At 47.3% G+C, this 24586-nt stretch overlaps 2 protein-coding genes across 5 annotated transcripts; both read left to right on the top strand.

The window, feature by feature from the left end:
- Positions 1-747: 747 nt before the first annotated feature.
- RAB5B (RAB5B, member RAS oncogene family) lies at positions 748-18023 on the top strand. Of its 3 annotated transcripts, XM_060113151.1 has the most exons (7): positions 748-844; positions 2098-2158; positions 11883-12145; positions 13900-14051; positions 14334-14456; positions 15021-15114; positions 15434-18023. In XM_060113151.1, the coding sequence occupies exons 3-7, from the start codon at positions 11983-11985 to the stop codon at positions 15547-15549; spliced, it is 648 nt and encodes a 215-aa protein (XP_059969134.1). In that variant the 5' UTR covers positions 748-844; positions 2098-2158; positions 11883-11982; the 3' UTR covers positions 15550-18023. The 3 variants fall into 3 exon arrangements, with proteins under 3 accessions (XP_059969134.1, XP_059969135.1, XP_059969133.1); XM_060113152.1 differs by lacking the exon at positions 2098-2158; XM_060113150.1 differs by lacking the exons at positions 748-844; positions 2098-2158 and adding an exon at positions 854-1039.
- A 1946-nt stretch (positions 18024-19969) lies between these two features.
- SUOX (sulfite oxidase) lies at positions 19970-24446 on the top strand. Of its 2 annotated transcripts, none has more exons than XM_060112740.1 (4): positions 19970-20026; positions 21747-21846; positions 22098-22275; positions 22510-24446. In XM_060112740.1, the coding sequence occupies exons 2-4, from the start codon at positions 21797-21799 to the stop codon at positions 23917-23919; spliced, it is 1638 nt and encodes a 545-aa protein (XP_059968723.1). In that variant the 5' UTR covers positions 19970-20026; positions 21747-21796; the 3' UTR covers positions 23920-24446. The 2 variants fall into 2 exon arrangements, with proteins under 2 accessions (XP_059968723.1, XP_059968722.1); XM_060112739.1 differs by having other exon boundaries at positions 19977-20026; positions 21787-21846.
- Positions 24447-24586: the final 140 nt, after the last annotated feature.

Genomic DNA, 24586 nt, shown 5'->3' with positions numbered 1-24586 from the left:
CTTATTCACATTTACATGCGATTCAGAATATATCAATCGTCTGTATGAAAAATTATTATAAAGGGGCTAAAGCCTCCCCAAGCTACCACTTCTTGGAGTTGCCATTGTCTCAGCTCACCAAAAAACATCTCAGACTGCCGGAGGCCATCCCCAAAATTCCTGTGCTCTGGGGCCCCACTAAAAGGAGGAAGTACCGACGTGAGGGCTGCTTAAATTCCTAGGCTCCGGGTCCCTAGGAGAGGTATTTCCCTTCACGCCCGCGAATTTGTGATAGAAGGCGGGGCGCTAGAGGCAGGCCCCGCCAAATCCCAGGGGAGGGGCGAAGGTCAGTAGCGGCCTTCCTAAGGCCTCTTTCAACCCCGCCTTGCCTGCCATTCAAGTCCCGAATTCTCGCAGTATTGGTTAAAGTTTCACTTTGACCCGCCCCCATCGCTCACCTGATTTGATGTTTATGAGTTAAAAGGCGGGGTCATGAGGGTGTCGAGACTCTACTGGTTAGAGTATACGCCTGTCAACAGAGTACCGCCCCCTACCTCGGGGAGCTCGCTCTTTAGTGGCTCCTCACCTTGTCCATCTTCAAAGTTTCCCTCTCTGTATTGGTCTGGGGCACCGCCTGTCCAGTCCTCTGCTCTTACGCCTCGGTGACAGCACCGCCTTTCTCCAGAGGATTGGCGGATTAGCACGCGCAGAGCCCACCCTTGATGGTAGGCGGGTAATCGTGCAATTGGCTGGGGCCCCCGCCACAGGGCGAGGAGGAGGAGGAGGGGCAGGAGGGTTTGGTTGAGCTGCAGCTGTTTGTCTGTTCGACACAGGCTTGGGCCCGACGGGGGAGACGGAGCCCCAGGTACCGGGCTGATGGAGCCCGCAAGGGCAGGGGCGGAGGCGCCCCGGAGAGGAGTGCGGCCTGAGGGCAGAGGCGGGTCTGGGCCTCCGCGAGGGGTTAGAGTGGCCCACCAGAGAAAGGAGAAGGGGGCCGGGCCCCGGCAGGCCTAATGGGGGCGCTGAGGAGGGGGCCGGGCGGGCTGGGAGCCCGAAGTTGGTGAGTCGGGGAGGCGGCCGGGTGGTGTTGGCGGCCGGGCTGGGGGCCGGCGCGGGAGGCCCGGGATTCGTGTGCGGGCTGGGGCAGGCCTCATTGAGCGGCGCCGAAGAGGGAGGAACTGGGGGAAAGGGACTGGGTGGCGGGTGAGGTAAGTCCTTTCTCCCGGAGGTGAGGAGGGGTCAAACTCGGCGCCCGGGCCCGGAGGGGAACCGGGGCTGGGGCTCTCTCGAGAGGTCTCATTAGAAGGGCCAGGGAAGGGCTCTTAGCTGGGTAAGAGGCATTCTTTTCAGGGAAAGTGACTTATAAAAATAACTAGGGTGCCCCAGAGTTGAGCTGAGAGGGATTTGGGTTCAGTGCGGGAGAACTGAGACAAGCGAAGAAAGCTTTTCTAATCTAGAAGACTCAGGTAGCTGGGGCAGTGGAAGCAAGGCCTCCCATCAGTAATGGGAGCTTCTGGGAATGCTGAAGGGTGGGCTGGAGGCTCTGGGGCTTGCGAGTCATCACGCTTTTGTTCCCATTAGTGTGGAGATGTGGCAACTTGAAGTTTTTTGGTACTCCCCGGGTAACCAATGAAGACAAAAGTAACTTTTTTTTTTCTGTGACTCTTGGCTATTCCAGACTCAGCCCCTGCACTTTCCCTTGGCCTCGCCTCGAGCTGGTTTAGGCTGCAGCCTCTGAGTTTCTTCTAACCTCCTGTTTCTCATGTCCTGTGAAAAAGCTAAGAAGTTAGATTTTGGGGGATGTTTGTTCGTTTCTTTCCTACTTAATAATGTGGTCTATACTGGAGACCATATCTCTCACCTAGAGGTGGGGAATCAGTGACTCATTTTCTGCATTGGAACTGGGCTTAGGGATCCCCAGCCATCCAGAGATCTCCTGACCATAGTTGGTGAAACTTTTGTGGCACTTAGGCTTGGATATTTCACAGGCAGGTAATGGTTATGTGGAACCAAGCCTGGAAATATGAGGTGATATCACTGAGGAAGGGATTTGGGGAAGAGTGAGAAATTCCATTCCAGAAGGTTGGCATCACCACTGTTCTTTGTCTACTTCTTCAGGAGCCCGGGTTTCTGAGCTATTAAAAAGTTGGGTCAAACAGAGAGGCACTTGGGGAAGGAGGTGAGTAGAGAAAAGGAAGATGGATTTCTAAGACATAGGGATCCCCTCCTCCCAGATATTTTTTAACGGTCTACTGACCTCCTTAGTCCCCCCCATAGATTGGAGCTTATTGGATTTTCCCTTATTATACTTCCTCCTTTTTCCCTTTTATACCACTGTATTTTATAAATACATTTCTTCTTAATTAGAAAAGTAATAAGTGCATATTTTAAAATATTCACGTTTTATAGAAGTGTAAAAAGTGTAGATCCTCCCACATATACCTCACTCATTTCATCCGGAAAGGTCAGAGGTAAGAGACAGTAGATTAGACTAATCTTACTTCACTTTGGGGGATGTACCACCAAAGGCAATTCTGTTTTCCTGTTCCCACCAAACTCTGGCTTCTCATTCTTTCCAGTTTTCCCTTCTGGGACCATACTCTGTTATTTGTTATGCTCCTTTCACAGTTCATTTTGTCTTGCTTTTATCAAATTCAGACAAGCAGAGAGCTGTAGTCTGGGTTATCCCTCACATCCTTACGCACACATGCGCACACGCACGCACACACCCCACTTGTGCACTGGGTATCCTAGGAAATGCCCGAAGAGTTGGCCAAAACGTCTTTCTCTTTTATGGGCAGGAAAGAAACATTAAAGTGAATGATTTTGTTTGGGAGAATTATTGGCATCTCTGCTAATGTGAGGAATTTGAGACTTCTATCTTCTGGTTCATGGTCTCTGCATGTTCAGATGATGTGACTGTCCCTTCATTATCCCAGAAGAAGATGATGGTTCTCCTAAGGAGCCCCTGTATCTGTCTTTCTATAATGATATGAGAAGCTTCCAAATTTCTCTGGCTTTGAAATTGGTTTTCCTCTAAACCTCAGCACAGCTGGGACATTTTATACACCACCTTATTAATTGAATTTGTCCTTACTGGCTTTAGAAGCCCTGTGATGTGCCCAGCCTTTATACAGTGCCCTCAGAAACCTTGATTATTGTACCCCCAGGAGCTTTTATTTTCTCTCCTGCAAAGCCAGTCCTAGAGAAAGTTGTGTAGGTGTGTGTGTGTGTGTGTGTGTGTGTTTTTTAAATCCTCACTAAGCTTTGCCATTTCCTACATCCTGATGATATCCTGTCCCTTTCTTCTATACATCCCTTCTTGTCTTTTCCACCTTCCCCATAATCAAAGCCTACTTGCAAAAAATGATCTGGAATTGCTCCATATTAAGGTGTAAATAACAAATAGTCACTTAAAGTATTAATCCTTCCCAGAGTTTTTGCTTCTTAAAGAGGGAGCTAAGGAGTGGAAATCATCAAGATAGAATTTCAAACATAGATCTGGAGTTACAAAAATATATTTGGAGAAGAGGACTTTCCCAGTGCCCTTGACGTCATACCTCATCCCTTCTAACTCTTACTTTGCCTGGGAGCAAGGATTGCTCTTTTATAGTTTACTTATTTGTGTGCATTGATACGAATTTGACTTATGAGGAGACATGGGGTAGGAGAAGCAAGTGTATAGGCTGCTCCCTAATCCTAAGGCATTTCAGATTGGAAAGCAACCAAAGTGTGAGACATTGAATTTAAAATAAGGAAACGCAACAGCCTTCTTGGAGGAGGGATACCTTGAAACCCTACACAATACACTCCCACTTCCCAAGAATGTTTTAGGAAAGATTTAGTCACTGACTCAAGTAACTGAGCTGAATAAGGAGCCACCCAGGTGAGCAAAGTGTGTGCAGATTTCTGAACCAGGTTGTAGTTTCTGTTGAGGGGCAGTGGGTACCTTGTCAGAGTGGTAGTATGATTTTTTTTTTTTAAACTAGTGTTTCTGAAGTTCAGGAATTAATAGAGATAATGACCCGAAGTTTTTTGAACATTTAACATCAACTGAAGATTCAGAGAACTTTGTTTTTAGCCACAGTTGCCTCAGTGTTACGGTGGGAGGGCTGCATATTTGGTGTGATTAGGCCATCTGAGGCATAGTAACGGGTGACAGGAAAAGCAGTTAGCCCATGTGAGTTGCAACAGTACCTTGTGGGCTGGGTCCCAAGGGGCCCCTCCATCCAGGGGAGATCACAAAGAGGCAAGAGGGAGAACCCTGTTAAAAACATTCCCAAGTGGAACTGAGTAAGAATCTATTTAGATGGCACAGAAGGGGAGGAGTAGATGGAGGAAGGAAGCAGGATTGCTTTGGCCTTAGTTAATGAACAGCTACTAGGGACCAGGCATTGTGCTCTGCTCTGGAGATTCAAGATGACATAAAAAATAGTCACACTTTTTGAGAAGTTCATAGTTTAGCAGAGCAGACAGACACAAACAATTAAGTCAAATACTGTAATAAATGCTGTGATAAGAATACAGGGGTTTTTTTGTTTGTTTTTGTTTTTTGCCTGTGCCACACGGCTTGTAGGATCTTAGTTCCCCAACCAGGGATTGAATCCGGGCCCTGGCAGTGAAAGCACTGAGTCCTAACCACTGGACAGCCAGCGAATTCCCAAGAATACAGTTTTAATCCTATGGGATCCTAGAGGAAGCAGTGATGAATTCTGCTGGGGTGAGAGAGTAATTATGCAGTTTCACAGAGAAGGTGACATTTGAGCTTGGCCTTGAAAGACACGTTAGGTGTTTGCTAGGCAGACAAAGTGAAGAAAGGCATTCCAGTCTTTCATAGGTCAATAATAGGGAGTTTGCAGTACCATGCTGATAAAAGATAAGAATGCTTTTTTTGCCTCTTGGGGAAATATAAGGGAGAGGGTGAGGTGGAAGGACTCTCATTTAAGCCTGTGACTCATTGGTTAACGTTGGATCAACACAATGAGCCAGGTAGTGGAATTCAGTTTAAGATTTTGGTAATTCGGGGTCTAAACAAAGTTGGAGAGTTGAAGGTGTTTACTGGCTTCTGCTCTATCTTCCCTGCTCAGTAAATCTCACATTAATCCCACAGCCCATTGAATTCTGCAGAAATTACCATTGCTTTCCTAGCGCCTTCCATTGAATTGCTTCTGTTTCAACTGTCCTGGCAGGGGTTGGTCAAGACCTTTTAGAGAAGCACAGTAATGAGTGAGTCCTTCTGTCAGAAGGATATGGGAGTAGATTCCAGTTCCCAGCGAAAGCCTGGGCCTTCCTAACTTGTTTTCAGTCCCAAAGGAAGTACTTATCTAAACTGAATAGAAGCAGAAACTATCCAATCTAAGCTCGTGTTCCTGTCCTGGTGCCGCCTTTGGATTTCAGTTCAGAGTTCAGCATCTCCTGCTTCCTGAAGAGGTATAGTGGTATAACAGGAGCCGGAGTACCTGGCTGAGAGTACTTGCTAGAAGGAGACTTGCTACTAAGCAGGTGTGTGAAAGCTGGCTGTGTGATAACATCTGGCAAGCTAGTTCATTTTATTTGCCTCAGTTTCCTCTCTGTAAAATATAGACTGGACTAGATGACCTCTAAACTGCCTCTTATCTGGCAAACTGAACGTACAGGGCTAATATTTGGGAGGGGGCTAGACTCCAGTGGCCCTGTGCCTTGAACTCAGTCTCTGTTGGTAGATGACAGACTTTTGGAGGCTTCATATGTAGTTGGCATAGGAACCCAAAGCTACCAAGTGGGAAGGAATCTGAGGAATGGAGTCTTGCCCTAGGCAGACTCCATTCCTCAGGTTTCAGCAGGCTAAGAAACCTTTTCCCTTTTTTTTGGCCACACAGCTTGCGGGATCTTAGTTCCCCAGCCAGTGATTGAACCCATGCCCTCTGCACTGGACAGCCAGGGAAGTCCCTAAGAAACCTTTCCTATTCATATTTCCCTGTGCTGCTGGGAGAGCTGCTCACACTAAAGAACTTGCCCCTCATCCTCCACCTCTCCCTTCCCCAATAGACTGATGACGTGGTCATGCCTTAATCCTCCTTAGTTAATGGTCATTTTTTATATAAATTTTATTTATTTATTTATTTATTTTTGGCTTCATTGAGTCTTCATTGCTGCACGCCGGCTTTCTGTAGTTGTGGCGAGCGGGGGCTCCTCTTCGTTGTGGCTTGTGGGCTTCTCATTGCAGTGGCTTCTCGTTGTGGAGCATGGGCTCTAGGTGCATGGGCTTTGGTAGTTGCAGTACGTGTGCTCAGTAGCTGTGGCATGCGGTCTCTAGAGCGCAGGCTCTAGAGTTGTGGCTCACGGGCTTAGTTGCTCCGCGGCATGTGGGATCTTCCCAGGCCAGGGCTTGAACCCGTGTCCCCTGCATTGGCAGGCGGATTCTTAACCACTGCACCACCAGGGAAGCCCAGTTAATGGTCATTTGATAAGCCATTCTTGTGGGGCTGCACTTCTGAGGGAAGTTGTCATTTCTTCTCATCTGAACTGAAAGTGTTGAAGGGAAGAAAAACCTCCCTTTTTTGGCCACAGGTTTGAAGGTAATAATCATCACACCACTTGACTAGTTGGCTGTGATTTATTTTTTGCCTTTGGATCATTTGCCCACTGTCAACTGTTAACAAAAAAATCACTGCTAGAATAGGGGAAAAATCAATTGAATCTTATATGCATTATTCCATTTCTGTACCCCTGATCTTTTGAGAGTAGCTATTGCATAAGAAACATGATACCATTATTAACATGTTGGGTTTAAAGATCAAGGCACAGAGATGGGCAGCCCATCAATTACTGTGAACAGAGAGGGTAGGACATATTCTTGAGCTGAAACATTGGAGTGGGAGAGATAGTCTTTTCTAACCCCATAGTTACTAATCTCTGACAGTTCAGTAAAGTTTGCCGATTGGCTCTGGGTTGACTTATCTGTGGGGGTTAGTGACCAACCCGTGTGTCTGTGACTGTTTCCTTTTTTTTTTTTTTTTGGCCATGCCATGCAGCTTACAGGTTGAACCCAGGCTGCGGCAGTGAAAGCACAGAGTCCTAACCACTGGACTGCCAGGGAATTCCCACCTGTTTCCTATCTTCACACTTCTCCAACTCCCTACTGTTTTCCCAGGCCTAGAGAGACGTGTCTGCCGATGAGAATTCAGTCCACTATAACTTAGTGTTCTGCTCCTTGGATCCCATGCTTTGAAAATGTGAGGGAGTAAGTTGAAGAATCTAGTAACTTTTTCTGTTGTTTTTTAAGAGTATAGTGTATGTGTGTCAACCTAAAGGAAACTTGATCAGCTTATGGTCTGTAGGGTTTTTTTTTTTTCCTATCATGTCATCTGTTTTCTGTTGTAAAGTGTAGGGTTATGATGGCCTATCCTCTTTTCCTATGAAACAATGTATATGGAGTACTACGTAAATGTGTTTTTTTTTTTTTTTTTTTTTTTTTGCGGTATGCGGGCCTCTCACTGTTGTGGCCTCTCCCGTTGCGGAGCACAGGCTCCGGATGCGCAGGCCCAGCGGCCATGGCTCACGGGCCCAGCCGCTCCGCGGCATATGGGATCCTCCCGGACCGGGGCACGAACCCGTATCCCCTGCATCGGCAGGCGGACTCTTAACCACTGCGCCACCAGGGAGGCCCCGTAAATGTGTTTTTAAAAATAATTCTTGTAGATGCTGAGAAGCCCTAAGAGAAACACATTTCTTTTTTTTTTTTTTTTTTTTTTTTTTTTTTTTTTTTTGCGGTACGCGGGCCTCTCACTGTTGTGGCCTCTCCCATTGCGGAGCACAGGCTCGGGACGCGCAGGCTCAGAGGCCATGGCTCACGGCCCCAGCCGCTCCGCGGCATGTGGGATCTTCCTGGACCGGGGCACGAACCCGTGTCCCCTGCATCGGCAGGCGGACTCTCAACCACTTCGCCACCAGGGAAGCCCCAACACATTTCTTAAATGTACCCAGAACTTTGGAATTGAATTCAAATTCTGCCTTTTACTACTTTCACCTATTATCCTCCCTACCCCAACCCCAGAAAGGCAAAGGGAGTGAGTGGCCTAAGATCACAGTGGGTTAATTGGCAAAGCAGAGAATAAAACTCAGGCTTGCCTGATTCCAAAGCCCTTACCACTGTGCAGGACTGCCTCTTTCGACTTTAGCTTTCCATTTTCATAATTTCTCCATAACTTTAGTAGCAGGGTTGGAGAACCTCTGACCCCTGGAGAGCTATATTAAACCCTCATCTTAATTTCACCTGGAAGTGCTTTTTTAGGCTGGCCAGAGACTAGACTTCCTACTAACCCATCTTTCAGATTCAGGCCTCTCCAAAGCAGTGTTTTTTAAACTTTTTTAGATTGTGGCTCATTAAAAAAAAAAATTTTTTTTTACATCATAATTCAGTGTATGTACATACACCCACAGTGAAACATTTTCACAAAATTATTCTCATGCTTATTATTTGCAATCCACTTGATTTTTTTTCTATTTCTTTTTTCTTTTTTTTCTTTTTTTAAATATACTGATCATGATCCAGCAAGTGATTTCAAGGTCACTATTGGCTTACAGCCCACAGTTTGAGAAACACTGCTCTAAAGGTTTGAGGATGAAAAGAGCTAAAGAACTGTGACTAGTGGTTAAGAAGCTAATTAATACTGATTCTTGCAGTACTGGTTCCCAGAATTTTGGATTTAACAGACCAATTAATTTAAATTTGGGGGTTTCTATTTTTCCACATAAGTGTATTTAGAAAGCTTACTACTGCCTATCAACACCATTATTTGTAATTTTTTTTAAAAGCAATTTTTTAAAAAGTTATGTAGGAAACTTTAAAAAATATATATTTCCTGTTAAAAAAGAATTATGTGGAATGAAAACACCTGAGTCCTTCACATACCGTTTTCCTCAATCCCACTCTCCTTAGAGGGAGATAACCACTGTTAACAGATGAGTGTGTATCTTTCCATACCTTTTTCTCTGCAGAATGTTGCTTTGTTTTATAGAAATAGGATCAACCACATGTTTTGTTCTCCAACTTTTTTTTTTAACTTAACAATAGGTCTTAGAGGTTTATCCGTGCAAAAAATATATATTTACCTTTGAGGGAAAACTGATACAAAAAATGTAAGTTAGAAATCTTGTTATAAAGGATACTTCTAAAATGAATAAATTTAGCTTTATGAAGAACTTGCTATATCATTTTTATTTCATCATTTCATCACAGACCAGTGAAAACTTCATCACAAAGTGACACATGTATATCTGGATTCTTGGGACTCCGTGGCCTAGGGGACTAGAAAATACCCAGTAGGATCTGAGTAATTTCTTACAGTCCTCTGTCTTAATCTGGTCTACTTTGGGACTTGTCTGGGTTCTCATTTCAATCTCATTTCTCCGTTAACTTCCTCTTTACACTTTTTTTTTCCTGTTTTTTTTCTCTACCTCTTTCATATCATGGCTGCTCTTAAGGCATATATTGATAACAACTAATATTGAGATATCCTTTAATATATTAAATTGATCTTTTCTGTGAATCAGGGTCACTAAATAACAATACCTGTCTTTTTTTTAAACACTTTGGCAGTTTCTTTTTTTCATTTTTTATTTTATTTTTTTAATTAATTAATTTATTTATTTCTTCTTGGCTGTGTTGGGTCTTTGTTTCTGTGCAACGGCTTTCTCTAGTTGCGGCAAGCGGGGGCCACTCTTCATCGCGGTGCGTGGGCCTCTCATTATCGCAGCCTCTCTTGTTGGGAGCACAGGCTCCAGACGCGCAGGCTCAGTAGTTGTGACTCACGGGCCTAGATGCTCCGCAGCATGTGGGATCTTCCCAGACCGGGGCTCGAACCCGTGTCCCCTGCATTGGCAGGCAGATTCTCAACCACTGCACCACCAGGGAAGCCCAACAATACCTGTCTTACTATTCATTAACACAATGTTAAACAAATTTTTCACTTAATCCTCAGGGCTACTCTATGAGGTATATACTTTTTCCATTTTATAAAGGTGAGGGCTTCCCTTTATAGCACTGAGGGTCCAACACAGCCAAAAATAATACATAAATAAATTTTTTTTAAAAGGTGGAAGGTAAGGCTCAGGCAGAGAAATTTTCTTGATGTCATATTAATAACGATTAGTAGCTTAATATTCATAGATATAGCACTTTTTGTCAAATATTTAAGTTCTTTGTATGTATTATCTCATTTAATCCTCACAACAACCTTATGAATTAGGTGCTCATAGGCTATTATCCCATTTTACAGATGAGGAAACAAATGCACAGGTAGATTTAGTAAATTGTCCAAAGATTTAAAGCTAGTAAGCAGAACTATAAAATAAATCCAGTGAATTGGACTCCACAGCCTTTGTTCCTCTACACCTCCTCCTGTATGGTTTTTCTGTCTTTACTAGGATTGCAGATATTTTTAACCCTGATTTGATCCCAAAGCAATTTGCTATAGTGAAAAAATAATGTTTCCCCGTATATGTCACAGAGTGTGATGTTTATGGAGTCACTAGAATCAGCCCTGGAGAAGGGAAAGATTAATTTGAACAAGCAAAGTATAATCCAAGCAACGCTTAGGTTTTGGGGATAGGTTTACATGCTGTGATCATGCTAACACTTCTTTGAATCTCACAGTTCCTTTCCCGTCAGAGTCAGGATGATGAAATATATTCAGGTTTGGATGATTGGACACTCAAAGTCCCAACTTTCTCTCTCTCTCTGTCTCCTCCTCCACCACCAGCTTTCCTAGCCACTTGGAAGGTAGAGAAGGTGGTTCAGTTTTATTCTTTCATCAAGTATTTATTGCTTGAAGACTTATCCCCTATACCATCTACTGGAGATTCCCGCATGTGTTTAGAAGGTACACCTTCTTTCTCTGCCTCTAACTTGGAGGGCTACAGCTGTTAGGCCCTTTCAGTGTGGAGGGTAGTCTAATCCCTAGGCACCAGGAAGACAGCTGCAAGTTGAGAGTAAGTCAAGCCTACTGACTCAGACTTGATAGATAGATTTTCAGACTTGGAGAGGTGGCAGAAGAAAAGTGAAAGAGTTAGTACTCAATGTAGTCTGTTTCTCTATTACCTTTTTTTTTTTTTTTTGCGGTACGCGGGCCTCTCACTGTTGTGGCCTCTCCCGTTGCGGAGCACAGGCTCCAGACACGCAAGCTCAGCGGCCATGGCTCACAGGCCCAGCCACTCTGCGGCATGTGGGATCCTCCTGGACCGGGGCACGAACCAGCGTCCCCTGCATCGGCAGGCGGGCTCTCAACCACTGCGCCACCAGGGAAGCCCTCTCTATTACCTTTGACCAGAAATGAGAAAGGATGGATTTTCTGATCATTGGACCCTGGTTACATTTTCAGAAATGTCAATTTTCAGAAATGGTTGTGTAAGAAGGATATAGGACCAGAAGCTATCCCTCTACTCTTAGGATGGGTGACTCTTATCCCATACCCCTAGAGTGAATTTCTCATTTTGAAATCTAGAAAAAAGAGGGGATTAAAAAAAGGACAGCACCAGGACACCAAGGAGATAGTAGGGATCTAGGGTACTTTTGGGTGGATCTGGGTGCTCTTCAGGCCAACTAAAAGTTGATCAATATGCTGTTCTTTGAAGACCTGGTGGGGAATGATTGGGAGATTAAAAACTACTCTCACATGGTTTTCAGTCTTTCCATTTCAGCACACTCTACTTTAGATGCAATTCTTATTTTATTGTTCCCCACTCTTAACAGTGAGTGTCAGGTGCCTGGGACCCTCTCAGTTGTGTAACCTTTTAATAGTAGGTGATTGTAAGAGTTAAGTCCTCATAGGAGCAAAGAAATGAAGAGATTCTGTCCTTTCTCTAAAAAGTGATTGCAGCTGTAATGGCCCTGTGTTTAATTTTACCTCCTTTTTTTCTTGCAGAACTGTTGAAGCCTGGAAGTCCCCTCCCCTCCCCCCTCCCCCCTCTGCCGCTTTGTGGCATCCCCCTCCCTCTACCCTTTCCCACTCTGATAATCTAGCCATGACTAGCAGAAGCACAGCCAGGCCCAATGGGCAGCCCCAGGCCAGCAAAATATGCCAGTTCAAGTTGGTCCTGCTGGGTGAATCTGCAGTGGGGAAGTCTAGCCTGGTATTACGTTTTGTCAAAGGGCAGTTCCACGAGTACCAGGAGAGCACCATTGGAGGTGAGTACTTCAGGGAGAGAAGAGTTTCAATGCTGAGAAGGCTTTTGAAGGGAGATCTAGGGATCTGTTTGTGGAGCTGGCCCTCTTAGCTCCCTGGAATGGAAATCCTTTGAGAAACAAAAAAAATTGCCATAATGCCCAAAAGTAGGTCTGTGTTCATCCTCTTACTTCCTAGAAGAAAGTTAGAAAGGTTGGCCTTTGAGCACCAAGAAAACCACTAATTTTTTTATCTGTCTGTTTTCCTCCTCCCACTCTCATCTTAATGCCAGTGAAGTTCAGTTGAGTGTCGTCTTGAGCAGGGTTGGTTTGGGGCAGTGGCTCATAATCAAAGATGTACATCAGAATCACCTGGGGAGCATTTTCATCCTATGCATGCTTGGGCCCTACCCTAGATCTACTGATTAGTATTGGAGGTAGGGTGAGGTTGGTGGCAGTATAGACATGGATGTTTGGAAAAGCTCCTTAGCTGATCCTGATGCACATATCTAGTAAAACAGAGGTTAGAACTAAATACAAAACGTAAAGGAATCTGCTTTTCCCACCTTTGCTACCTTCTCTTTGCCACTACCCCAAAATAGGGTGGTAATTCAGTAAAGGGTCTTTTATGAGAACTCCCATGTTAACTCCTTCCCCACTTTTATTGGGGGGGTGACTTATTTCCAAGTCACCTTGGAAATGTGTTCTTGGACCAGCAGAGGTAATATGAAAAAGTAACAGCCAAATAATACTGATAATGGTGGGACCTCACAACAGGCTTTAAAATCGTCTAATCAGTTCTTTTTTTTTTTTTTTAATTTTATTTATTTTATTTATTTATTTTTGGCTGTGTTGGGTCTTCGTTCCTGTGTGTAGGCTTTCTCTAGTTGCGGCGAGCAGGGGCTACTCTTTGTTGCGGTGCGCGGGCTTCTCATTGCAGTGGCTTCGCTTGTTGCAGAGCATGGGCTCTAGGCGCGTGAGCTTCAGTAGTTGTGGCAGGCGGGCTCAGTTGTTGTGGCTCACGGGCTCTAAAGCATGGGCTCAGTAGTTGTGGCACACGGGCTTAGTTGCTCCGTGGCATGTGGGATCTTCTCGGACCAGGGCTTGAACCCGTGTCTCCTGCATTGGCAGGAGGATTCTTAACCACTGTGCCACCAGGGAAGTCTCTGTCTAATAAGTTCTTTTTTTTTTTTTCTTGGTACACGGGCCTCTCACTGTTGTGGCCTCTCCCTTTGTGGAGCACAGGCTCCGGACGCGCAGGCTCAACGGCCATGGCTTACGGGCCCAGCCGCTCCGTGGCATGTGGGATCTTCCCAGACCGGGGCACAAACCCATGTCCCCTCCATCGGCAGGCGGACTCTCAACCACTGCGCCACCAGGGAAGCCCTCTAATCAGTTCTTGATGTGACTTTTATCTGAAGCTTATTATCTCCGTCATTATCTCTTACTCCTCAGTTTTGGTTAGAAGAGGGATGACTCTGGTATAAGTGCCAGTTCTTTCTGTCCCTCAAAGTTTACGATGTTCCCCCATTCCTTAGCTAGAGGAACTTCTGGCAGGGAGGACTTAGCCAAGAGAAGGCTTAATTCTGGTTCCAAGATCTGAAGGAAAATGCTAAAGCTTACCTGTGTGTAAGGAGGAGAATGCTAAACCTTTCCTGTAGCTGAATGGCCTGGGTGGTGACTTGTCTTAGACCCAGAGTAGAGATATTTTGAAGGAGGGTGGGATCTTCCCATGCATCCTCCCACTTACAACAGCTTCTCTGTTCTCTCATTCGTAGCGGCCTTCCTCACCCAGTCGGTTTGTCTAGATGACACAACAGTCAAGTTTGAGATCTGGGACACAGCTGGGCAGGAGCGATACCATAGCTTGGCCCCCATGTACTACAGAGGTGCCCAAGCTGCAATTGTGGTTTATGACATTACTAATCAGGTAAGTGGGCTGAGAAGATTGTCCTTGCTTTTATTTATAGGAATTAAAATAGGTGGGGGAGAGAAAACTTGTTCTTGAAGCAGCAAAATAAGAATACAGAGTATGCTTCCAAGTGCTGAGAAGATAGAGGTAATGAATTACCAGAGACAGGTGGTTTCAATGAGTGAAGGCTGCTTAGAAGAGGTGAGTTTTGAGACTGGGCTTTGAAGTTGAGGGGCCTGGATTGGCAGTCAGTAGGCTGAATGAGCCAGCCTACTCATACTCATCCTTGTGTTTTCCTAGGAAACCTTCGCCCGAGCAAAGACATGGGTAAAGGAACTACAGCGACAGGCCAGTCCTAGCATCGTTATTGCCCTGGCGGGGAACAAAGCTGACCTGGCCAACAAGCGCATGGTGGAGTACGAAGTAAGATGGCCACAGAGTCCCTCTCTGACACACTCCCTCTGTGCTTGGGACCTCTTTTTACCAAACCTGCCCTTTCTGAAAATCTCATCTGAGGACATTCATCATCTCATTCCCCAGTTCTGCACCAAGTTAAATACAGCAACACTGTGACCCTAATGCCAGCCAGGAGATTTTAGAGGAGTCAGAAGAAAATTCCAGAGCAGAGGGGTAGGGAAGTACCAGTACCAGCTGTGGGGGTACCAGTATGAAAAGAGGAAGGAGGGAGCAGTTGAATTTGAGGTAAGGGATACTCAAGTGTCAGAACCCAAAAGCCCCCAACCAACTTACCTCCTCCCCAGTAATTAAGATTCCTGACATCTGTTTGTTGGATTAAGTGGTTTAGACCATGGGTTATCCCTTGAGGGAGTCATCTCCAAAATATGGGTCCAGGGCCAGCTGGCTCAGAGGGGCAGTTAAGGGGAGGGAACCTAGGATATTGTCTAGCTCTGGTGCTACATGGGAGTGGAAAGGCAGTACTTGTTCCTGCCCTACAGTCTGAGTACCAGTACACCCCACCCCTTGCAGGAGGCCCAGGCGTATGCAGATGACAACAGCTTATTGTTTATGGAGACTTCAGCCAAGACAGCTATGAACGTGAACGATCTCTTCCTGGCAATAGGTAAGGTCAGAGCAGCCTGAGATCTTCCTGTGTGTTTTCCCTTGCCTCTAGGCAAGATGACTAACCCAAGTCGTAAGGATAAATGGGAGCGTCTCCTCTTATGAAAACTTTAGGTGTGGAAATACCTCAACTTTCCATTGTGACCTCCATCCTTTGGCTGCAGTTTGAGCCCCCTTGTCTTCAATGTAGTTTACAATGAACCCTCACCTCTTCGGAACATTCTTTTAGTCTCTCGCATTTCCACTTTCCCCCAGTAGTCTTTTTCTGGGGGGATGAGTAAAATCTACCATACTTTGTTCCCTTCTGTTTTTATCTCTAGCTAAGAAGTTGCCAAAGAGTGAACCCCAGAATCTGGGGGGTGCAGCAGGCCGAAGCCGGGGTGTGGATCTCCATGAGCAGTCCCAGCAGAACAAGAGCCAGTGTTGTAGCAACTGAGGGTGTGGCTAGCGGCAAACAAGTATGGAGCTAGCACGAGAGCTCAGAAATAACCTCCATCCCCACCGCTCAGCACACAGCCCCTACGGTAACAGCACACTGGGCCCTGGCTCCCAAGGGCTGCCTCTTGACAGCTCCGTCATGGCACTTTTTAACGCTTCAGCAACAACACCAGGCAGCTGTTGCCACTGGCCTCCTACCCCTGCTCTGGGGCTTGGGGGTCAGTTCCCCCAGGACTTACCTTCCAAAACAAACTTTCTTCACTTTGTATTATAGGTGCAAGACAGTGACCTACTTATCTTTCCTCCTCCTCCCGATTTTTTCAGAAAACCCTTTTTTTGTCTCCTGCCCCTTCCCCTTCTGCTTTTGGTCAGTCTCTCTTCTTGATCCCCTTTTCTTCCTCTCCCCAGGATGGAGAAGGTAGTGAACCCAGGAAGTGAGGAAGGAGGTTTCCAGTTCAGTCACATTAAGGACCCTGGGGGAAAGTAAGGCTCAGAGCAAGGGGGAGTAAGGAAACATTTCCTTTTTGTTTTTATTTGGTTGGAGTTTCTCATATTTGAAAACACTGAGTTGGCCTTGTGGAGGGTGTTTCTAGGTAGAGGTGAGAATGGGAAGGCAAGCTCTCAGGCACCAGGTTGGAGTCTTGTTAGCTAACTGGGCAGAGGTGAAAGAGGTGGAGATGCAGTGTCATCTGTGGCTCAGGAACTCTTCTAAGGCTTACTTTCCCCTCACCCAGCCTCTTAGGTAGCTTCTCCCCCATAGTGGGGGAGATTCTGGACCCCAGAGTCCTCCAAAGAATCTTCACTGGTTGCCTGCATCTTTGGCTCTGCTGTGATCTAAATGGAGGAGGGACCAGTTTCTGACACCCATCCTCTGACTTCACATATGCATTTTTTTCTCTCTGGCCTTCAGGTGGCCTCAGCCCCAGCCACGATATCCCCCTGCAGTTTGCACTTTAATTGATGGTAGTTCAGTTGTGATACTTGTTTTATGGGGGTTTTGATTGATTTACCTGCCCTTTTAACTTTTTAATTAAGTGGAATCTGAAGTGTATATGAGGTTAGGGGAGGGGCTGTAGAGAACAGTACCGGTGGCAGCTACTCAAGCCCAGTCTCCACTGCTAGCTTCCTCCAACTCTGATTCTTACTTCACCTATATTCTTGCCAGCCTAACTCTTGGGTATAGGTTTACCTTTCCTGAGGAATTAACTGAGCAACTGGAGAGCAGTCTCAGGATAGCATAGGCTGTTGTAGGGGAGTGAAGAGGAGTCAGCAAGAGGGAGGAGTTTTCTGTTCTTTCCCAGGGTTCCCATTCAATTTGATCCACCCATTACCATGTCTTTTCTACTTCCCTGTAAATAGGTATGATCTTTATTCCCACTGTACAGTCTGATCTGTCCCCCACCTCCCATCAGGCCCTATTTCTTTTCTCCTTTGTTAGTATCTTCAGTTTGGTCCCTCCTTGCTTACCCCCCAAACCCATCCCCCATGCAACCAGTGGTTTAATCCATGTACCACTGGGGGAGTTAGTACCACAGAGGCCTGCTTGTGGCCCCCTAATATAACACCTGTTGCTGTGGACAGGGAACGACTGGCACTGAAGGTCCCCAACAGCTGTCTCACATCACCAGAGGACGTTGGTCCTTTCTAAATCTCTAGTCTCTTTTCACATCCCTCATCAGGTATTTTAAGATGTCTTTGGGAAGCCATCAAGGCAAGAGAGAACTCTAAATCCCTTCTTGTTCTAGCCCAGGGTTTTGAGGAGATTGGGGGAAATAAGATAGGAGAGGCCATAGTGACCTAGGATTGGAACCTTTCTGCCCTTTTGGCTTGCAGACTGCCTTCTGTCCCAGAGAAGTTGAGAAATCCGTGAAGCTGAGATTCTGAAGGACCCAGCTTAGGTTCTTCCACTTACACCTAAATTCCCTTCCTTTACCAGGGGCAGCCTTAGTTCCCGTGGCCCTGAAACACATACACATTTTCCCCTCCTTTTCCCAGCACCCACTAGCCCCCCAGAGCAGCCAGTGCATCCTTACAAGTGGAAGAACTACGATGGCTGTCTTAAGTTTCTTAGAAATGAAGTTCTTTCTCTGTGTAGTTTTCCCCATGGAGCAGTAGTGAAGGTGTTTCGTTGCCTTGGGTCTGGGAAACCATTTCTCCAGGCTTCTCCCCTCCCCTGCCCCTCTTAGGAACAGGATTGGCCTTAGCTTCTGGGCCTATCTGCTGCCTTCCTTCTACTTCCTATTAGTTCTTCTGCTTTCCTTTGAGCTCTGTTGGGCTTAGGGAATCTTAGTTTTTATTTCCCAGGTCTTCATTTTTTTCTTCTGATTTTTTTTTTTTTTTTTTTTGCTTCTAAGAAAGCATTTGCCTTTTTTCCCCTTTCTTCCTCTCCCAACATAACAATCGTGGTAACAGAATGCGACTGCTGATTTACCAATGTATTTAATGTAAGTAAAAAAGGAGAAAAAAAAAGTATTGGAGTGTTGCTGCTTTTTTTTGCTATTTCTCTGTTACTAGAAATGTGGAAGGCAACCCAGTAATGTTTTATTGAATCAGAAACACACCCTCCCTTGCATCCTGGTACCTCTTTATTCTCATTAATATTTTCTTGAATAGTGAGATAACCCAATTTGGAAAATAGCCCCTTTATTGCTGTTTAATCACTCCTGTTCCCAGGCCACTAGAGAGCTCACCAAATCTGTCCCTAGCTTATTTTTTTAGGCCATCCTAACATTGTATGCATGGAAGGGGGTGGTGGTCTGTGGACCTCTGGGCAGACAATTGATGAGATTGGAGGGAGAGGTGGTATTTGTGAATACTTTGAAGTATTATGCAACTATCTATGTGCAGCTTTCTAGGGAGAGGGCCCACTGCCTTAATTAGTATCTCAAAGGGGTCCATGACCTAAGAAAGTTTTTTAAAAATCACTGAGTTAACATTATTGATTGATCATGTGGCTTCTACCCCAACAGGAAAATTTCAACAGGAAATTCTGCTCGTTTCTTGCTGTACTTGAAGCCCTCAGTCCCTCAAAGTCTTAAGTGGAAGTGGCGGGGGTGGGGGGGAATGATACAGAGAAAAGATTAGGTATGGTTGCAGGAGGAGTTTTGAATTCCAAAGAATCTGAAGGACAGGAAAGACAGAGCCTGGAATTCAGTCCCATCTCTGACAGTTTACCAGCTGTGGCCTTGATCAAGTTACTTAGCTGCTTTCTGCCTCAGTTTCTTCTGTAAAATGAAGAAAATTTGAGATTTAAAGGTCAATTATATAAAGCATGTGTGTGGCTTTATGTAGGGTGACACTGTTATTAGGCAGAAGTCTTATCCCATGGCTTCAGGCAGTCCTTAACTGACTTCTCTGTATCCTGGGTAGGATAGGTTGGGCGTCAGGCCTCTCTGATGATTTAACTGTACACAGTTGAGTTGGGAATCCTTCTTTTTCCAAAAACCTTAGAGCCAAAATCACCTTTTCACTGTCAGTTCCCCTTACTGTATATCTCTTAGGACTCCCCCCACGGCTTCTTCATTCCTAGTAAAATCTCCTCTTCTAGTTCAGTTTAGGAAAGCAGAAAGGCAGGGGAAATGATCTTCACTTAAAGTAAGGTTGTAACTCAACCTTCTAGTCTCTAGAGGGCAGTGTGGATACGTTTGCCCCGGGTCCACAGCTAGCCAATGACAAGTTTTCACTCCCACACCAAATGATAAAAGGGTAATAGCAAACAATTTCTGTTAGTATCCTTTATTCTGACATGAGCAGTTATAATCTTCCTACTTTTGGGCGTTAAAATGTCATCAAGTGACGACTTTTTAAAAGAAATTGACAACTAAGCAAAATTAAAAAGATGTCTATTTAGTGTTGTTGGTTCTATAATTTGAGGAGACATGCAGCTGGTCCAAGGGATCTCGAAGGCTTTGAACCACCATTTTAGGCCCCACTTCTGCTCTCATTCCTGGACATAAAAGAATTGAGCGCTTGATCTTGTTTTCTCTAAAAGGCAAACAGGGCTGTTGTAGTTGCAACACAGGCGTTTGTCAACAAATGGGTTAGAGGCTGAGCTCACCACCGGGAGAAAGCCGGCTGGATCCCGTGGCCTCTAGTGAAAGCACCTTGTGTCTCGGCTGGTGGGGCGGGGCGGGGCGGGGCGGGGACATCTCTCAGCCCAACCTTTGGAGTCCTCATCACCTTCCACTGCCCGGGCTCCGGACATCATGAGGTCCCACTCCTCGTCTGGCGGGGGTGGAAGCAAAAACAGCCCGTCTTATCTCCGAGCCCAGGTGGCGCGCCGCCTGCCTCGGCCTCCAGGAGGCGGGCACAGCAGCTGGGAGGCGGCCCGCCGCCCGCCAATGGCTGGGGGACGAGCCGAGGGGAGAGAGTGGTCCTTTACTCCGGCACAACGTCACGGCGCAGGCCCCGCCCCTTCGCTGGCAGCCGCTGGGCGCCGAGCGGGTAAAAGAGCCACCGTGCGGACGCCGAGCTGGGTAAGGAGGCTGGGGACGGGAGAGGGAAGAGGAGGAGACAGGATTAGTAACCTGGGCGGCGGCGGTCTTGGCACCCAGGGGGTGCTCCGAATTCTAAGGACAGCAAAACTGCCAGTACCTGCCTCCACTCCCGCTAGCTTTGTGCTCCTGGGCCGCGGCGGGGCGTTGCTACAAGACACTCCTGGGCCAGCTGTTGGGCAGTGACGTGGAACCGGGTGCTTGGGCCCCGGTGCTGGACATATCCATGTTCTACCCAAAGTGATCCTGCGGAGTGACTGGCCACCACCCGCACAAGGGGGTGGCATCCGTTTTGCAGCAGAAGACCGCCTCTCCCAAACCTGGGACACTGGGCTGACCGAGTTCACCTACGAGTCAGCTCTACCTGCACCGCTCCAGTCTGGTTATAGTGGGCTGCTGGGACTGAGGGAAAGTGGGAGGGAGAGTGAGGGTCCCAAGGCCCAGGAGTAAAATGCAGACTCTGCTCCTGTTCCTAGCTTCCTCGCAGTTTCTGTGCCGGCACCCCTCTTTAGCATCTCATCAGCAGTTCTGACTCTTCTCACCCCTCCCTGCTTTGGCCCTCCTGGGGTCAGTGATCTGCTCAGTGCTGTAAGGAAGAAACTGCTGCAGGCCAGAGCAGAAAAATTACCCTCTTCCTTCTCTAGCCCATCCCCTGACATCCTGGCCATTAACTCCTCAATTTGCTGAGCTCACTGGAATGGCATAGACAAGGTAGGGGTTGGGGTTGGTCCAGATTGGGGTCCAGTTCCCAGCCGGGTTCAATTTTTATTTTTTTAGGGTGGGTGGAGGGAAAAGCCTTCAATGATAATGTTATTACTTGTTTGCTCATCACAGCAGCTCTGCTAGATAGATCTCATTTCATAGATGAGGACACAAGTTCAGAGAGGCTTGGTATCTTGCCCAGGAGCAGGGCTGGTTAATGGCAGGACTGGTTTTATAAAAGCAAAGCAGTTTGACTCCAGCATCCGAGCTCCTTCACCTCCCACTTTTTTCACCTTTTTGTCTCTCTTTAAGTGAGTACACCCTGCGGTTGTCCTCTGCTGGCTTCAGAAATAATCAACTGGCAAGGGCTTCCCTGGTGGCACAGTGGTTGAGAATCTGCCTGCCAATGCAGGGGACACGGGTTCGAGCCCTGGTCTGGGAAGATCCCACATGCCGCAGAGCAACTAGGCCCATGAGCCACAACTTCTGAGCTTGCGCGTGTCTGGAGCTTGTGCTCCGCAACAAGAGAGGCCGTGACAGTGAGAGGCCCGCACACCACGATGAAGAGTGGCCCCCGCTTGCCGCAACTAGAGAAAGCCCACGCACAGAAACAAAGACCCAACACAGCCAAAAATAAACAATAAATAAATTAATAATAATAATAAACTGGCAAACTGGACAATAGACTTTTGGCTTCTGCCCTTTAGGCCCTGGCCCCCATTGTTCTCTGTAGTGGACAAAGTAGAGAGTGGAGGATGGGAGACAGGTGGTTCTAGGAGACTCTCTCCCATCCCCCATTCCTTTCCATCCTGTCAGCATATTCTGTCTCTGAAGTTCTCCAAGTTTTCTCTAAGGGCCCATTTGGACCCCCACTTCCATTCTTTGGCCTCATTACCACAGGAAAAGTTTACCCATTTGTCCAGAGAGCTCCTAGCTGATCTCCTCTGTGTCCTTCTCCCACCCATTCCCTCAAGCTACCCTAATCTCATCCCTGTTGCAGGTCTCCCTGTCTTGATCCTGGAATCTTCCTCCTATCCTAGGTCTGCCATAATGCTGCTGCTACACAGAACTGTGGTCCCAGGGCTCCGACAGGCCTACAGGTAGGCCATCCAGTTCCTAGCCCATATCTCCTACTCCCTGTACCTTTAGGACTCTTATCTGCGAGATTAAGATGGTTGACGTAGTGGCCAGGGATGAAAGGGAAAGCCATGTCCCACTTGTCCCACCCATCCCTGAGAAACTAAGTCCCAACTGAAGAAACCAATTGTTAACCTGGGAGAGGTACACCCCAGGCCTTCCCTAGCCCTTATAACCAGAAGTGTGCTACTAAGAAGACTTCTCTCTCTTCCAGACTCAAGTCAGCCCCTTCAAGGCTCTGCATTCGGGCCTGCTCTACAAATGATTCATTTCAGCCACAGCACTCCAGCCATGCCTTCTCTGGTGATAACTCCAGCACCAGGGGATGGAGAGTCATGGGGACTCTGCTAGGCCTTGGTGCAGTGTTGGCCTATCATGACCACCGGTGCAGGGTAAGTAGGGAAGGAAGGGGCTTCACTGTCAGAACAAAGGGGCCCTAGTGAGCTCCCCAGGCAACCCAGGCTTTACCACAGAGCCCACAGTGACACTGCTTCATGCACAGTAGAGATGGAATTTGTTACCTCCATTTCCCAGTGGCCACAACTTTGTGGGTTGGGTCAGGGTGAAGTGAGTGATTTCTTCTTAACATTTTGTTCCCTTTTGCCTCACCCCTGCCTTGCCTGCAGGCTGCTCAGCAGTCACCACGCCTATACACGAGGGAGGAAGTGAGATCCCACAGCAGCCCTGAGACTGGGATCTGGGTGACTTTGGGCTCTGAGGTCTTTGATGTCACAGAATTTGTGGACCTACACCCAGGGGGTCCATCAAAGCTGATGCTAGCAGCCGGGGGTCCTCTAGAGCCCTTCTGGGCCCTCTATGCTGTTCACAACCAGTCCCACGTGCGAGAGATACTGACGCAGTACAAGATTGGGGAGCTGAGCCCCGACGACAAGGCAGCCTCCATCTTGAAGACCTCTGATCCTTACGCTGATGATCCTATACGTCACCCAGCCCTGAAGGTCAACAGCCAGCGCCCCTTTAATGCAGAGCCCCCCCTTGAGCTGCTAACAGAAAACTACATCACACCCAACCCTATCTTCTTCACCCGGAATCATTTGCCTGTACCTAACCTTGACCCAGACACCTATCGCCTACATGTAGTAGGGCCACCTGGGGGTCAGTCACTGTGCCTATCCCTGGATGACTTGTACCAGTTCCCCAAGCACGAGATCACCGTCACTCTGCAGTGTGCCGGCAACCGGCGCTCTGAGATGACTCGGTTCAAAGAAGTAAGAGGTCTGGAGTGGAGTGCAGGGGCCATTAGCACTGCACGCTGGGCTGGGGCACGGCTCTGTGATGTGTTAGCCCAGGCTGGTCACCAACTCTCGGAAACTGAGGCCCATGTCTGCTTTGAGGGACTGGACTCAGACCCCACAGGGACTGCCTATGGAGCATCCATCCCTCTGGCACGGGCCATGGACCCTGAAGCTGAGGTCCTGTTGGCATATGAGATGAATGGGCAGCCCCTGCCTCGTGACCATGGCTTCCCTGTGCGGGTGGTGGTCCCTGGTGTGGTGGGTGCCCGCCATGTCAAATGGCTGGGCAAAGTGAGTGTGGAACCAGAGGAAAGTTACAGCCACTGGCAGCGGCGGGATTACAAAGGCTTCTCTCCATCCGTGGACTGGGACACTGTAGATTTTGACTCGGCTCCGTCTATTCAGGAACTCCCTGTCCAGTCAGCCATCACACAGCCCAAAGATGGGGAGACAATAGAGTCAGGGGAGGTGACTGTCAAAGGCTATGCATGGAGTGGTGGAGGAAGAGCTGTGGTCAGGGTGGATGTGTCTCTGGATGGGGGCCTAACCTGGCAGGTGGCTGAGCTGGATGGAGAGGAACAGCGTGCCCGAAAGGCCTGGGCCTGGCGGCTATGGCAGCTGCAAGCCCCTGTGCCAGCTGGGAAAAAAGAATTGAACATCGTTTGTAAGGCTGTAGATGACAGCTACAATGTTCAGCCAGACACAGTGGCCCCAATCTGGAACCTGCGAGGCGTGCTCAGCAATGCCTGGCACCGTGTCCATGTCCATGTTGCTCCATGAGCAAGTGAAATGGAACCATCTACTCTCCAGAACCACCTCCTGAACCCCTTTCCACACCCATCCCTTGGCCTCATTACCACAAAAAAATCCTTCCCTCCACCTCTCCATGTCTTGATCACAACCCTGACTATGCCTTCCGAAGCCACACACAGGTACATGCACTGCACACTTCCACCCAGGCACCCGCTCCCCTTTGACAGGAGGTGTTACATACCCCTCCTGGCCACTGACCCAGTGCCTTCAAGGAGGTAAGAGCTGCTGGAGCAAAGGGCTAGAAGTAGGAAAAGTAATTCTGGAAGTAAGTGCTATTTTCTCTACCTACCCTATCTCCATTTCTAGTGACTATCACCACTGAGGCCTTATTTTGCTTTTCTTCTTGGATTCTTCAGAGAATGTGCGAGGATATGTGTTAGAAAAGTGTATATGCTACTTTTTACTGCATCTCTAGGTTGCCAGGGGTTGTGAAGGGCACAACCCTCTCCCTTTATTGTTCAACTTTTCTAAATCAATAAAATATCTGTTTAAGACTACCACTCTGAAAAAGCAAAACAAGATTATGACCTTTGGGACTTCTCTTGAGGCTGGGGAGTGAGCAAGTTGCAGGAGGGCGGTGCACTGATTGGTACTAGGATATCTAGTGAGACAACCCAAAACAAACAAAAGGGGG

This window comes from Mesoplodon densirostris, chromosome 11, assembly GCF_025265405.1.
Source record: "Mesoplodon densirostris isolate mMesDen1 chromosome 11, mMesDen1 primary haplotype, whole genome shotgun sequence".
In the NCBI taxonomy this organism is placed as follows: Eukaryota; Metazoa; Chordata; class Mammalia; order Artiodactyla; family Ziphiidae; genus Mesoplodon; species Mesoplodon densirostris.
The sequence above is the reverse complement of the archived record's forward strand: the minus strand, read 5'-3'. Positions and strand labels throughout refer to the sequence as shown.

Excerpts from the sequence above, each read along its gene's own strand:
- RAB5B (XM_060113152.1), top strand. The coding sequence starts at position 11,983 with ATGACTAGCAGAAGCACAGCCAGGCCCAATGGGCAGCCCCAGGCCAGC. Across the intron at positions 12,146-13,899 it reads CCAGGAGAGCACCATTGGAG|CGGCCTTCCTCACCCAGTCG; the intron begins GTGAGTACTTCA and ends TCTCATTCGTAG. Across the intron at positions 15,115-15,433 it reads CGATCTCTTCCTGGCAATAG|CTAAGAAGTTGCCAAAGAGT; the intron begins GTAAGGTCAGAG and ends TTTTATCTCTAG.
- SUOX (XM_060112740.1), top strand. The coding sequence starts at position 21,797 with ATGCTGCTGCTACACAGAACTGTGGTCCCAGGGCTCCGACAGGCCTAC. Across the intron at positions 21,847-22,097 it reads GGGCTCCGACAGGCCTACAG|ACTCAAGTCAGCCCCTTCAA; the intron begins GTAGGCCATCCA and ends TCTCTCTTCCAG. Across the intron at positions 22,276-22,509 it reads ATCATGACCACCGGTGCAGG|GCTGCTCAGCAGTCACCACG; the intron begins GTAAGTAGGGAA and ends CCTTGCCTGCAG.